The following is a 12,691-nucleotide window of genomic DNA, read 5'->3' as shown; positions in this document are numbered from 1 at the left end:
AAGAAAGATTAATTTTTGTCTTTATTTTGTTAAAGGATATGTATATGAGCTGGGACCCATGGCTCATGCCTGAAATCCTAGTTATTTAGGAGACTGAGATCTGAGGATGATGGGTTTAAAATTAGCCTGGGAAGGAAAGTCCGTGAAACCCTTATCTCCAATTAAGAACCAGAAAACTGGATGTGGAACTGTGGCTTGAAGTGGTAGAGTGCTAGACTTGAACAACAAGAGTTCAGGGACAGCGCCTAGGCACTGAGTTCCAGCTTCATGACTGGGGGGGGGGGGGGGGGGGGAGGGAAAGGATATGAATCTGAGTCTAGCATGTATCACCTAATATTTCTTCTCTATCTTGTAGATGTATGAGCCCGAAGGAGTGAAAATATTCAGATGTCCATCTCCAATCTACTTTGCAAATATTGGTTTCTTTAAGCAGAAACTTACTGATGCTGTAAGGTTTGGGGTTATTTAACTTTTTACAAATTTACTAAATTTTAAATTTGTGGAATGAAATGTTTGGTTTTTCACCAGAAGGTCATTGATTTCCCATCTGTTGAGGCTGGGGTATATCAATGTTTAGATGTCTCATGTCCCAAGGCAAACTAAACTACCTTATAAATGATCTGTTAATATGTTGAAAAATAAGCCTCTTGATAAATATAAAACATAAAATCTTTTTTTATAAAATTATACTGTAAAATGGGGAAAAAATGCCGTAATATTTTAGGCTGCTTATTTTTCCCCGAAAGTATAATCTTTAGGTTGCTTATTTTTCTACAGATTTTCTTGAGCATCACTTTTAGAAACAACAGGGCATCAGTTAAATATTTGACTACATCTTGAAGAGTTTCGAGATAGCAAGTTTAGGGTGTTTGTCTGTTGTTTTTAGTGTGACAGGGTCATATTATGTAGTCCAGGTTGGCCTCAGGCTCAAAATCCTCTTGCCTTCAGACTCCCAAGTGCTAGGATGATAGGCATGTGTCACCATGACCGGATAAATAAAATATTTTGATTCTCCTTTCTTACTACTCTGGAGCTAAGTGCTGCAGAAAAAGAACAAACTTGGTTGAAAGAGTGGAGTAAAAGTGGCTCATGCCTGTAATCCTAGCTACTCAAGAGGCTGAGATCTGGGGATCTCGGTTCAAAGCCAGCCCGGGCAGGAAAATCCGAGAAACTCTTATCTCCAACAAACCACCAGAAAACCGGAAGTGGCAATGTAGCTCAAGTGGTAGAGCGCTAGCCTTGAGCTGAAGAACTAAGGGACAGCTCAGGCCCAGAGTTGAAGCCCCATGACCAACAACAACAACAACAAAAGATTAGCCCAATTTAATATCAAAATTACAACTCATATAAGAAAAAACTTCATAAAATATAATCGTTATAACTCTAATAGAAGAAAAATTGTATGAGAAGCAATAGTAAATAGGTACCACCTATACTTGACAAGTAGAAAAATAAACAGGATAGAATCACCAAACACAAACAGAATAAAAAAAAAGTTAAAATATATTCATGGATCATTTTTAGACAAATCCTGGGCTGTACAGAGGTTTTTGAATTTTGATTGTAGGAACAAGTTAAGCAAATCATAGACATGATATGTCATTCTTGTTGGTATTCTTTAAATGACTTATCAATTATATCACAAATATTCTTCTTATGTGTCCTAATCTCTCAACCCACCTCAGCTAGTTGTTTCAATTATGCCAATATACAATGTAACAGAGTGAATTTTTCAGGTTGGGTTTAGTCCACTTCGGATTCTACGCAAGCGCAACAAAGCTCTGAAGAAAATCCGAAAACTGCAGAAGCGAGGCCTGCTGCAAGTGACACCTGTAAGTATCTTAATTACATCCTACACATTATGGCCAACAGCTTAGTAAGACATAGGATACAAGAGTTCAGGGTGTTCCATTCCTTTTTCTTTTTGCTGTCTGTAGTGGGGCTTGAAGTTGGGGCCTTGGCGCTGTCCCTGAGCTCTTTTGCTCAACGTTAGCACTCTACCACAGCTCTGGTGGTTAATTGGAGATAAAAGTCTCACAGACTGTCCTTCCCAGGCTCTCTTTGAACCATGGTCCTCAGATATCAGCCTCCTGAATAGCTGGGATTATAGGCAATAGCCACTGGCCTCTAGCTATTGCATCCCTTTAAACATGCTTCATGTGTCAATGTCATTTTTATAAGTGACATCTTGGAGAAACTCCTTAAAAATTTTATGGTCCTAATTAAGCATCCAAGACAAGTGGCTCTAATTCCACTCTTCAACCCACCTTTGAATCTTTCCTTCAAAAACTCCCTAGTGGGGCTGGGAAGGTGGCTCAGTGGTAGAGCGCTTGCCTTGCATGCATGAGGCCCTGGGTTCGATTCCTCAGCACCACATAAGCAGAAAAAGCCGGAAGTGGCACTGTGACTCAAGTGGTAGAGCTCTAGCCTAGAGCTGAAGAGGTGAGGGACAGTGCCCAGGCCCAGGGCTCAAGCCCCACTACCAACAAAAACAAACAAACAAACAAAAACTTCCTAGCTCCCCTTGACATCCACACATTTTTCATAGTCAGAACCATCATGCATGTTATCCTCTCCTGCAGAAGGGCTTCATATGCACTGCTGAAGGCTTAAAAGATTCTGATGAGGAGCTGGACAACAATCAGATAGAAGAACTGGACCAGCCAATCAATACTACAGACCTGCCCTTCGAGATAGACTGGAATGCTGATCTTCCACTCAATATTGTGGTCCCCAAAATCAGTCTTCACAGCCTCATTCTTGACTTCTCAGCAGTGTCATTTCTTGATGTTTCATCAATGCGAGGCCTCAAAACGGTAATATTATGGGGAGTAGTAGTGGGGTTTGAACTCAAGGCCTCATGCTTGTTAATGTTAGGCTGGTGCTCTTACACCAAGCCACAACTCCAGCCTTTTCTGTTCTGATTATTATTATTGTTGTTGTTATTGTTGTTGTCAGTACTGGGTCTTGAACTCAGGAGCTGGGATCTGTCCCTGAGCTCTTTTGCTCAAGGCTCTATCACTTTGAGCCACAGTACCACTTCTGGTTTTCTGGTGGTTAATTGGAGATAAGAGTCTCAGGATTTTCCTGCCCCAAACTGGCTCTGAACTGAGATCCTGAGATCTCAGCCTCCTGAGTGACTAGGCATGAGCCACTGGCGCCCCACTTGCTTATTATTTTTTAGATGAAGTCTCACTTAATCCACCAGCATGTGCCTGGACCAAGGTCTGCCTCTCTTAGGCTTTCCATGACAGGCATGTACCACCATGCCCAGCTTCTTCAGCTGAGATGAAGTCTTGTGGACTTTTCTGCCCCAGCTGGCCTGAAACAATGATCCTCTTGATCTCAGCTCCCCATGTAACTAGGATGAGTGGTCCACACGCCATGCCCAGCTTTTATGTTTTCCTTAATGGTAACTATCATTAACTAAAAAAATGAAAGGATGTTCCTTTAGAGAGTACACTTTAATTTGAAGCACAATTTAATCTTTTTTCTTTCTTTCTTTCTTTTTGTCGGTAGTAGGGCCTGAACTCTGGGCCTCGGTGCTGTCCCTCAGCTCTTCAGCTCAAGACTAGTGCTCTACCAATTGCGCCACAGCACCACTTGCAGTTTTTTCTGCATATGTGGTGCTGAGGATCGAACCCAGGGCCTCATACATGAAAGGCAAGCGCTCTACCACTGAGCCACCTTCCCAGCCCCTCACCATTTAATTTTGCACAATTTAATTTTACATTATTCCATAAAGGGACAGAGGGGGTGGCCAGTGATCTCTTTAGAAGTGTTTTCCATTATACCACACAGTTTTATAGAACTCTACTTCTAAGGATAGATAACTACATTCATTCTCCTATCAAATGTGTACATAAAGTTTGGTGGTTTCAGACCCTAAATTATCCTGAAATCAGATGTTTGGGAAGGTTAGTCCCCCTTTCATTTCTTTCATCGTCATGCATTATAAAGTATCTTAAATTAGCTATATGAAAGAATAAATGTTACCTATGGTTTAAAACAGGACTAAAGCAAACAGGTGGTGATATGCTTTCTTTCCATAGGATTAGCCTTTTTTAAACAAATTAGCTTCCAAAACAATGCAGAAAAGAAAGTTTAAGAAATTTTATACTGCTCTGCTTTTCTTAGGGTTTCACTGAAATTTGCCTAAGTGAGCTATTAAGTATGGGGGGACTAGATACAAAACTAAAAAACAGAATCAAATTTAGTTCTTTTTCAACTTCTTTCAATTGTTCCATATGACAGAACTCTCAAGATAATTTATTTTAATAACATAAACTCTTTCTTAATGCTTTGATTTCTTAGTGCTGGATACATCAGCTACTGTGGGTAGGAAAAAAATGGACATCTGGGACACAGTGTTTGTTTTGTTTTTCTTTGCTTCTATGTAAGTAGAAAACTCTAATCCCAGTCATTCTGATGGAATGTTGGGCATTAAATCAGATTTGATCTTCTGAGTTTAAGACAGAACATTCTCTGTAATACTTCCTAAAGAATGATCCTTTTTAACTTTTTAACGAGAACTTTTTTACTCCTCCCAACAGGCCTTATTTTTTTCCTGCCATGCAGCCTTATTTTTAACTTCAGTATCTACTTATTCAATCATCCCTTTTCAAAATATAAAAAAGACCTGAAAGTAATGGATCAGCCATTAAAGTATAATTAAATTGTTTTCTTCATGTTTCTGACAAATGAGCCTATTCTAAACAAGATTGATTTTCTTTTTAACAGATTTTACAAGAATTCATCAGGATCAAAGTAGACGTGTATATTGTTGGAACTGATGGTAAGTTCTTTATTAATTTTTTGAGACAGGGTCTTCCTATGTAGCCAAGGCTGGCTTTGAAGTCAAGATTCTCCAGCCTTTGTCTCCTGAGACCAAAATTATAGGTATGAGCTTCATATCCAGCTAAAAATCAGCAGGGCTTTTCCTTAGGATAGAACCTAGAGTGAGCTAGGCAAGCTAGGCAAGTACAACCACCGAGCTACATCCTCAGCCCAGCATTTAAATTTTTTATTTTATGTTATGACAGTCACTTCAGGCTCTCTGCCAATGCTAAGACTAGGTAGCCTCACCAAAGAACAGATATTTTATATAATTGTCAAGAAGGAAATCTAATTTTCAGCTGCGCTAATAAAAACCCCTATGAAACAGCATCTCCCTGTTTTAGCTGTGCTCATATATACGTAAATGAATTTGAATGGGAATCTAATGGGCAGTAAAGGAGTAGATATGTTACCTATTTCTTCCCTCTTAAACTTGTTGGAAAGCAGTTTGCTTTCCATCTGTCTTCCTCCCTTCACTCCCGTGCGTTCCTCAGCTCACAGAAACTTGGTTTGGACTTCCTCTCACTGATGTGGCCACCCTTGCCAAAATTATTTGTTGGTGTCATCCAGTCCATCAAGATTAAAAGCCTCCTTCTCAGCCTCTCCTGCTGGAGCCTGCTGGGCCATTTGGCCTCTTTCTTTAGAATTTGTCATTGAAACTCTCTCCTTCTTCAACTTCTGCAAGCTCAACCTTTGGGTTCTCTAGTTGCTCCTCACTTTCTGGCACTGAACTTCTTTGCCTCCTCCCCTCAACTCCTAGCAGTTGGTCTTCCCCAAGCTTCAGCCTTAAACCCTACAGATCTAATTCCATAGGTTTTTTTTCCCCCATCAATCTCCTCTATACTTAGAACTTCAAATATATCTACATGTTAATGAATCCCCATACTAAACCTCCAGCCTAGACCCTTCAACCTTCTAGATCCTCCCAAGCACTCAGTCCACATATTCTCCCCCTCCTTAAACTGCTCCTCCCCTTCTCTATCAACCACCAGAACACTACTCACCAGTTGCCAAAGCAGAAATCCCAGAAGCATCTCTTCCTCTGTCCTTCTCTTAGCAGTCAATGAGCCATCAGAGCCAGAAATAGTTTCGTGTGTGTGTGTGTGTGTGTGTGTGTGTGTGTGTGTGTGTGTGTGTGTGTGTGTTGGAGGGGGATCGTGGGGCTTGAATTTAGTGCCTCCTTTTGCTCAAAGCTAGTACTCTACTACTTCCAGCCACAGTGCCACTTTGAGTCACAGAATTTCCTGCCAGGCTGGCTTTGAACTGCAATCCTCAGATCTCAGCCTCCTGAGTAGCTAGGCTTACAGGTGTGAGCCACCAGCACCTGGCCAGAAATAATTTCTTTAGCAGTCTTTTCTCCACTTAAACAGCCTTATTCCAGACCCTCCTCTCTTCTCACCTCAGCCCTCTGGCTGAGTAACCAGTGTACTTATCCATCCCAGCATGCTGTCATTTTTCCAAGTAGAAAACTCCCGCAATAACTGAAAACTTCCTTCTTCCTCAAGCAGAGCAATGGATTTTCAGCCTGTGCATGTGCAGAATTCACACATATCACATCATTATATTCTGTGTTCCCACTAACCTATAATCTCCCCTATGATATTTTACCTTTTTATTCTTTCCTGTACTGAGGTTTGAACACAGAGCCTTCCTCTGGCTATGTTGGAGTTTTACCACTAAGTCATACTCCAGCCCTGTTCTTCACTGGTTATTTTTTAGGCTAGGATCTCATTTCACACTCAAGTCCACACCTGCACTTCATTCAATCAGCCTACTTTTGAGTTCCAGTAGTTGCTGGGGTCATAAGCACACACCATTACACCCAGCTTCCCTCTGTGGAGATGAGGTCTTGGGGACTTCTCTGCCCAAGATGGACTGGAACTTCAATCCTCTCACATAGTACAGAATGACAGGAGCACACTGCTATGCCCAGCTTTGGAATGATAAGAGAGTCTTTCCAGCTTTTCTGCCTGAGCTGTCCTTTAGTAGGGGTTCCTCCCAGTCTCAGTCTTCCAAGCTGCTAGGGTTACAGCTGCTGGCTTTGTTTTACCTTCTTTTTCACTGTCTCTTGCCTACTCCCTAGGACATAACTTGTAAGGGCCTATTCTGGTTGTGTACAGCAATGAATGATAACCCTTGTCCTCATGAAGCTTATAGTCTAAGGGAACTCTATGTAATGAGCAAAAGCATAATGCAGGATTAAGAGACACAAAGAAACAGAGTTGGTGCTGTTTTCAGCTGGTTGATATGAGAGCATCCTGTACTGTGTCATTTGAGTGGAAATTGAAATGAATTGTGGAAGAGCATTTTGGGAAAGGTGATGACTGGTAAACAAGTCCTCAAAGAGGCAAAAATTGGTATCGTCAATCTCTCCTTCTCTCCTGGCTCTTATCCCTAAAATCTATAGTTTCTAGAGTTGCTATCATTATAAATATTCTCTTAATCCTAGTTACTTCTTAATTTGTCAATTTTATGACTTTCCTATAATCCCAGATCTTTTTGAAACTGTCTGTGCCTGGCAGCCCACTCAGCCTAATTGGTGTCATCATAATTTACCTTCTTAGCCATTTCCTGGCTGCAGTCTCCACTCTGTGTGAACAAGCTCGCATTTCTGTCCTTTGTTTCTTCTCCTCTTCCTCCTTTCTTCAAGTCTTCAGCACTATAAAACGGTATCTATTTGATCAACTTTTCTCATATACCCCCGGCAAAGGAAGCAATGTTTGCTTAGTATCTTAGGATTCGTATGATGTATGTCTTGTACCTTTCATTCATTGAACAAACATAATCTGAGGACTTTTTGTGTATGTAGAATTATATTTGACTAAGAAAATAATAAAGGTGGGAAATCAGACTATTCCTTGAAGTTCTGCAGTTACATAGACGTGTTCTATCTTCTGTGAGAGCAAGATTCAGGTCTAATATGCCCCTGATCCTTTTTCTTACTCAGCCAGAACTTTGCACATAGTAGACATAAAGTCATATTTGGCTGAGTGATCTGTGCAAACCAACGCTGGTCAGTGCCTACAAGGACTGATTTGTCATAGATGATAGGAAAGGTAATGTGCGATGCTAAGGAAGATGTTGTCTTATAAGACACAGCAGTTTGGGGAAAATGACCTACAGTTAAGCGGTAAGTAGTTGTAGCAGCCAAAAATGAGAACATATAAATTATCTATAAGCATATTTCCTATTTTGGAGGAATCCCAATTTTTAATTTTACTGGTGTTCTAATCGAGATATAACTCTCTAAGCTCCTGCCTAAATAAATTTTAATTAATTTTCTTTATAGGAACTACTTAAGGTGTTCTCATTTGTTTTTCCGTTTTCCATTAGGGCATTAAATAAGTATTTATGTGTATTGAAAAGCTATCCTTTAATTCCAGAAGGCATTGACAATACCAGGTATTATTGGTACTACCAGGCCTCAGAAACACTTAGTGTCAATGAGGAAGTAGAGGTGTGGCTAAATGGTAAAGCGTCAGCCTTGAGTAAAAAGTGAGTTCAAACCCCTAGTACACACACACACACACACATACACATACACACACACACCACACACATAATGTAACAATAAAATACATATTTGCAAGTGGAGTTTCAAATTAGAAAGCTTAAGAAGAAATAACTACTTCCTCTTAAGTGTTCTTGCTCTTTTTTCTCTTCAGATGATTTCATTGAGAAGCTTACCCGGTGTGAATTTTTTGATGATGAAGTCACAGACTCAATATTTTTCTTAACAATCCATGATGCTGTTTTGCATATTCTGATGAAGAAAGATTATAATACTTCAAAGTTTAATTCCAGCCAGGTACCAGCTCTTTTGAACGACATTCACATTTATAACCCACCATATGTATTTCTTAAACTTTCCTTTACATTTCAACATTTAAAACTAATCAGTCCCTAATTCATGCTTCCATTGTCTTCTCAGAAAAAAGAAACAAAGTTTGACTTTACCATAAACACAAATGGAGGATTACGTAATCGGGAATGTCAGGTAAGATTCTTTATCTGGTTTATCTTCATCTAGACATCAAGGAAAATAAGCAAACAAACAAAAAGGTAGGGCCTCTTCTGGCATGCTGTAGAAAGTCTAGCAAATTATCTGAGCCTTTGTACCTCATCTCTAGAAACTAATACAATGCCAACCAGTCTCATAGGGAATCTTGAGAAAAATAAACTCACATCATTAAAAAGAAAGGAACAAGAAATAGGGAGAGGAGGTTTCTATTAAAATTGAGCATGTATGGGCTGGGAAGGTGGCTCAGTGGTAGAGTGCTTGCCTTGCATGCCTGAGGCCCTGGGTTTGATTCCTCAGCACCACATAAGCAAAAAAAAAAAAACTGGAAGTGGGGCTGTGGCTCAAGTGGTAGAGCACTAGCCTTGAGCTGAAGAGCTGAGGGACAGCGCCCAGGCCCAGAGTTCAGGCCCCATGACCAGAACCCCCCCCCAAAAAAAACAAAAAAAATAAAATAAAATTGAGCATGTATTTTTCTTTTTTCTTTTTTTTTTGGTCCAGTCATGGGGCCTGAACTCTGGGCCTGGGCGCTGTCCCTCAGCTCTTCAGCTCAAGGCTAGTGCTCTATCACTTGAGTCACAGCGCCACTTCTGACTTTTTTTTTCTTTTTGCTTATGTGGTGCTGAGGAATCGAACCCAGGGCCTCAGGCATGCAAGGCAAGCGCTCTACCACTGAGCCACCTTCCCAGCCCTGTATTTTTATTTTTCAAAGTACTTAACAACCATGATCTTATTCTAACCTTGTAATTCTAGCCTTGTAATAACCTAGGCAGCAGGGACTATATTGCTATATCCAGTAACAGATAAGTTAGTGATGGAGCTGAGGAATAAATAAACACCTCCTAATTTCCAAGCACATAGGAAGCTGCTGGCATAGCATGAAAGCTGTGTTCTTTTCCTTCCTTTTTAGAATGAGTTTCCATGTAATCATTTAACTAAAGTTCTGCTTCATTACAGAACATTCACTTCTAAAACAGCCAGTCCTTTAAGGCACCAGATCCAACTTAGGAAAAGCAGAATATCAAATCAAATAGTTGATGATTTATAGGCCCAGTACATGGCAGGAACATGCTTTCGTTATTTTAATCTTTTTTATGACAATAGATGAAAATGCTATCTTCATGATACAAATGAGGAAGTTGGGAAGCTGGCTCAGAGAGCTTCACTAATTTGCTTATAGTCACATACTTGGTGACAGCAACAGACCTCAAACCTATGTTCTCTTCACTGTAGTAGTATACTGCTTCTATCCTTCAATGAAAGAAAGAAGTAGTTGAGAAAGAACGAAATGGTTGTCTTCAAGCACAGGAGGTGGTATTTCTCTTAAAGATCTAAGAACAGGGAATAGGAATATAGATCAGAAATGAAGAGGTGTGAACTGAAACAGTTTTATCAAGTAGCAAAGGTCAAATGAAAAAGTCATTCAAGAAAGTTAAATAGACCTGAGGTGAGACAGTCTAGATAAGGACCACAATGCTGAGTCCCAACACTTGATTCTAGAGAAAGGCAGACTCAGTACCTTGTCTGAGTACCTTGATTAAATAAACAGAAAAAAAATCATATCAAAGAATCCTTCTGCAAGTAGCTAGATTCAGAACTATCAAGAAGTAACAGGGAATAAAGCACAGAAGAGCATTCAAATCTGATTTTTGACCCAAGCTTGAAACATTTAACATTGGCTCCTGGCTTTTCTTAGAGGAAAGTAAGTCCACTGTTGTAGACAAGCCACAGCGGTAGTAAAATCTAAATGTGCCTTGATCCTCCCATTCTCAGACCCCCAAGTAGCTAGGATTACAGGTATGTGCCCCACATGTGCCCAGCATTACTTCAATTTTATTTTATTTATTTAATTTTGGTCGGTCGTGGGGCTTGAACTCTGGGCCTGGGCGCTGTCCCAGTGCTCTTCAGCCCAAGGCGAGCCCTCTACGACTTGAGCCACAGCGCCACTTGCGGTTTTCTAGTGGTTTATTGGAGATACGAGTCTCACAGACTTTCCTGCCCGGGCTGGCTTTGAACGGTGATCCTCAGATCTCAGCCTCCTGAGTAGCTAGGATTACAGGTGTGAGCCACCAGCACCCGGCTCACTTCAGTTTTTTAAAGCATCTCACATCCCATCAATGTGTGTGTGTGTGTGTGTGTGTGTGTGTACTGGTACTAGAGCTTACACTCCAGGCCTGTGTGTGGTCCCTTAGCTTATTCGCACAAGCCTAGAACTCTACCACTTGAGCCACAGCTCCACTTCAAGCTTTTGGTAGTTAATAGGAGACAAGAGTCTCAGACTTTCCTACTTGGGCTGGCTTCAAACCACAACCCTCAGATCTCAGCCTCCTGAGTATCTAGGATTACAAGCCTGAGTCACTGACGCCCAGCCCTCCTATCCATATTTACATACAATGTTTTACTCTATTGAGGGTAAAAACTGAATGTGGCTGGCTAGCACACATGGCCTCTTGAAGGTCGTTGTGGTCCCTGAAACAAATGTGAAGAAATAAATCGCTATTGCATATTGTAGTATTATTTTACTTAAGTTGCAGTAGGTCCGTAGATCAAACATGTCACATAGATCTCTGTTAACAAGTAGCAATGTAAGATTAGTCATTAAAATTCAAGACAAAAAATTGTCTTGAATTCTAGCCTCCATTGACATTAGAACTTAACAAATCTTTTAAAACAAAAACTTTCTCTCTTCTTCAGGTACCAATGGAAACGAAGTTCTAATCAAAATTTAACTCAGAAGGATCGTCATCTGATTGTCACATCAAGAACTTTATACTTAGAAAGTTATTGATAAGTTCATACATTGTATGAAGAATTTTTTGACAGAATTATGTTTCAAACTTTGGAACGAGATTGTTCTAGCATGGTATATTTTTCACATATTTAGTATGAAATTATGTAAATACTCATAATTTTGTACTTTGTAGATTTATCAAGGATAGAAAATTGTTTTGTATATATATATGTGTATACATATGTATATATATTGAACACACAAATTTCCATCAAAGTCACTCGCTTCACTTATAATATTCTGTGGTGTATTTATACCAGTGTTTTGGATCTCATGATTTATATGTCATGGTATTGTATCTCCATGTAAAACAATTCAGTTGTACAACAGATGTGTTTTATTAAACTTGTTAGCTTTCTGGAACATGCTTGATGTGGGCCCCTTTCATAATGATGGAAACAGAAAATTACATCTTTTAACAAAACTCTTGTAATGAGACTTCTTTGCCCAGATTTTATGATTATTGCTGCATTTGGCTTTTGTTGTTGTTGTTCAGTTGTTTTTGCAATAACAGGAGTTGAACTCATGGTCCTACACTTGCTAGGCTGGCAAAACACTATGAAGCCACCTCTAATCCTATTTTTCACTGGTTATATTTAGACTAGTCTTGCTTTGCACAGGGGCATGGGCTGGAGCTGGGATCTGCCTAATTTAGTTCCTGGGATCACAGCGGTGCACCACCTTGTCCTGCTTCACTCGGCAGTCTTGCATTCTCTTCTACCCCATCTGGCCTGGAACCATGATCTTCACAATCTCAGCCTCCCATATAATGGGATGATAGATGTGCACTATTGTCAGCAGGTATCAGTTGAAGGGGGAGGGTCCCACAAATTTTTTTGTCTGGGCTGATTCTGCACGTCTTTCTGTTCTCAGTCCTCACAAATAGCTAGGATTACAAGTGTGAGCCACGGGCACCCAGTGTTTTTAAAGTATCTAACCTTCCCATATATAGACACAGTCCTCCTAATGCCACATCTATAATTACAACTAGTTGTGTGTGGAAGTGGCGCTGTAGCTCAAGTGGTAGAGCGCTCGCCTTGAGTTGA

General features: G+C 40.2%; 1 protein-coding gene across 1 annotated transcript in view; it reads left to right on the top strand.

Moving 5' to 3' along the window:
• Positions 1 to 11,984, top strand: part of Slc26a3 (solute carrier family 26 member 3) — a 30,905-nt gene extending 18,921 nt beyond the window's left edge. The window contains exons 14-20 of the mRNA XM_042684714.1: positions 356 to 448; positions 1,737 to 1,832; positions 2,583 to 2,816; positions 4,741 to 4,795; positions 8,502 to 8,644; positions 8,768 to 8,833; positions 11,549 to 11,984. Coding sequence (XP_042540648.1) covers positions 356 to 448; positions 1,737 to 1,832; positions 2,583 to 2,816; positions 4,741 to 4,795; positions 8,502 to 8,644; positions 8,768 to 8,833; positions 11,549 to 11,572 — 711 coding nt within the window. The 3' untranslated portion in view covers positions 11,573 to 11,984. The remainder of the gene's footprint in view (positions 1 to 355; positions 449 to 1,736; positions 1,833 to 2,582; positions 2,817 to 4,740; positions 4,796 to 8,501; positions 8,645 to 8,767; positions 8,834 to 11,548) is intronic.
• Positions 11,985 to 12,691: the final 707 nt, after the last annotated feature.

The sequence above is a fragment of the Dipodomys spectabilis genome, unplaced genomic scaffold, assembly GCF_019054845.1.
Source record: "Dipodomys spectabilis isolate Male_0828 unplaced genomic scaffold, ASM1905484v1 ptg000089l, whole genome shotgun sequence".
Classification (NCBI taxonomy): domain Eukaryota; kingdom Metazoa; phylum Chordata; class Mammalia; order Rodentia; family Heteromyidae; genus Dipodomys; species Dipodomys spectabilis.
Note: the sequence above shows the minus strand (reverse complement) of the source record. Positions and strands in the feature narration are given on the sequence as shown.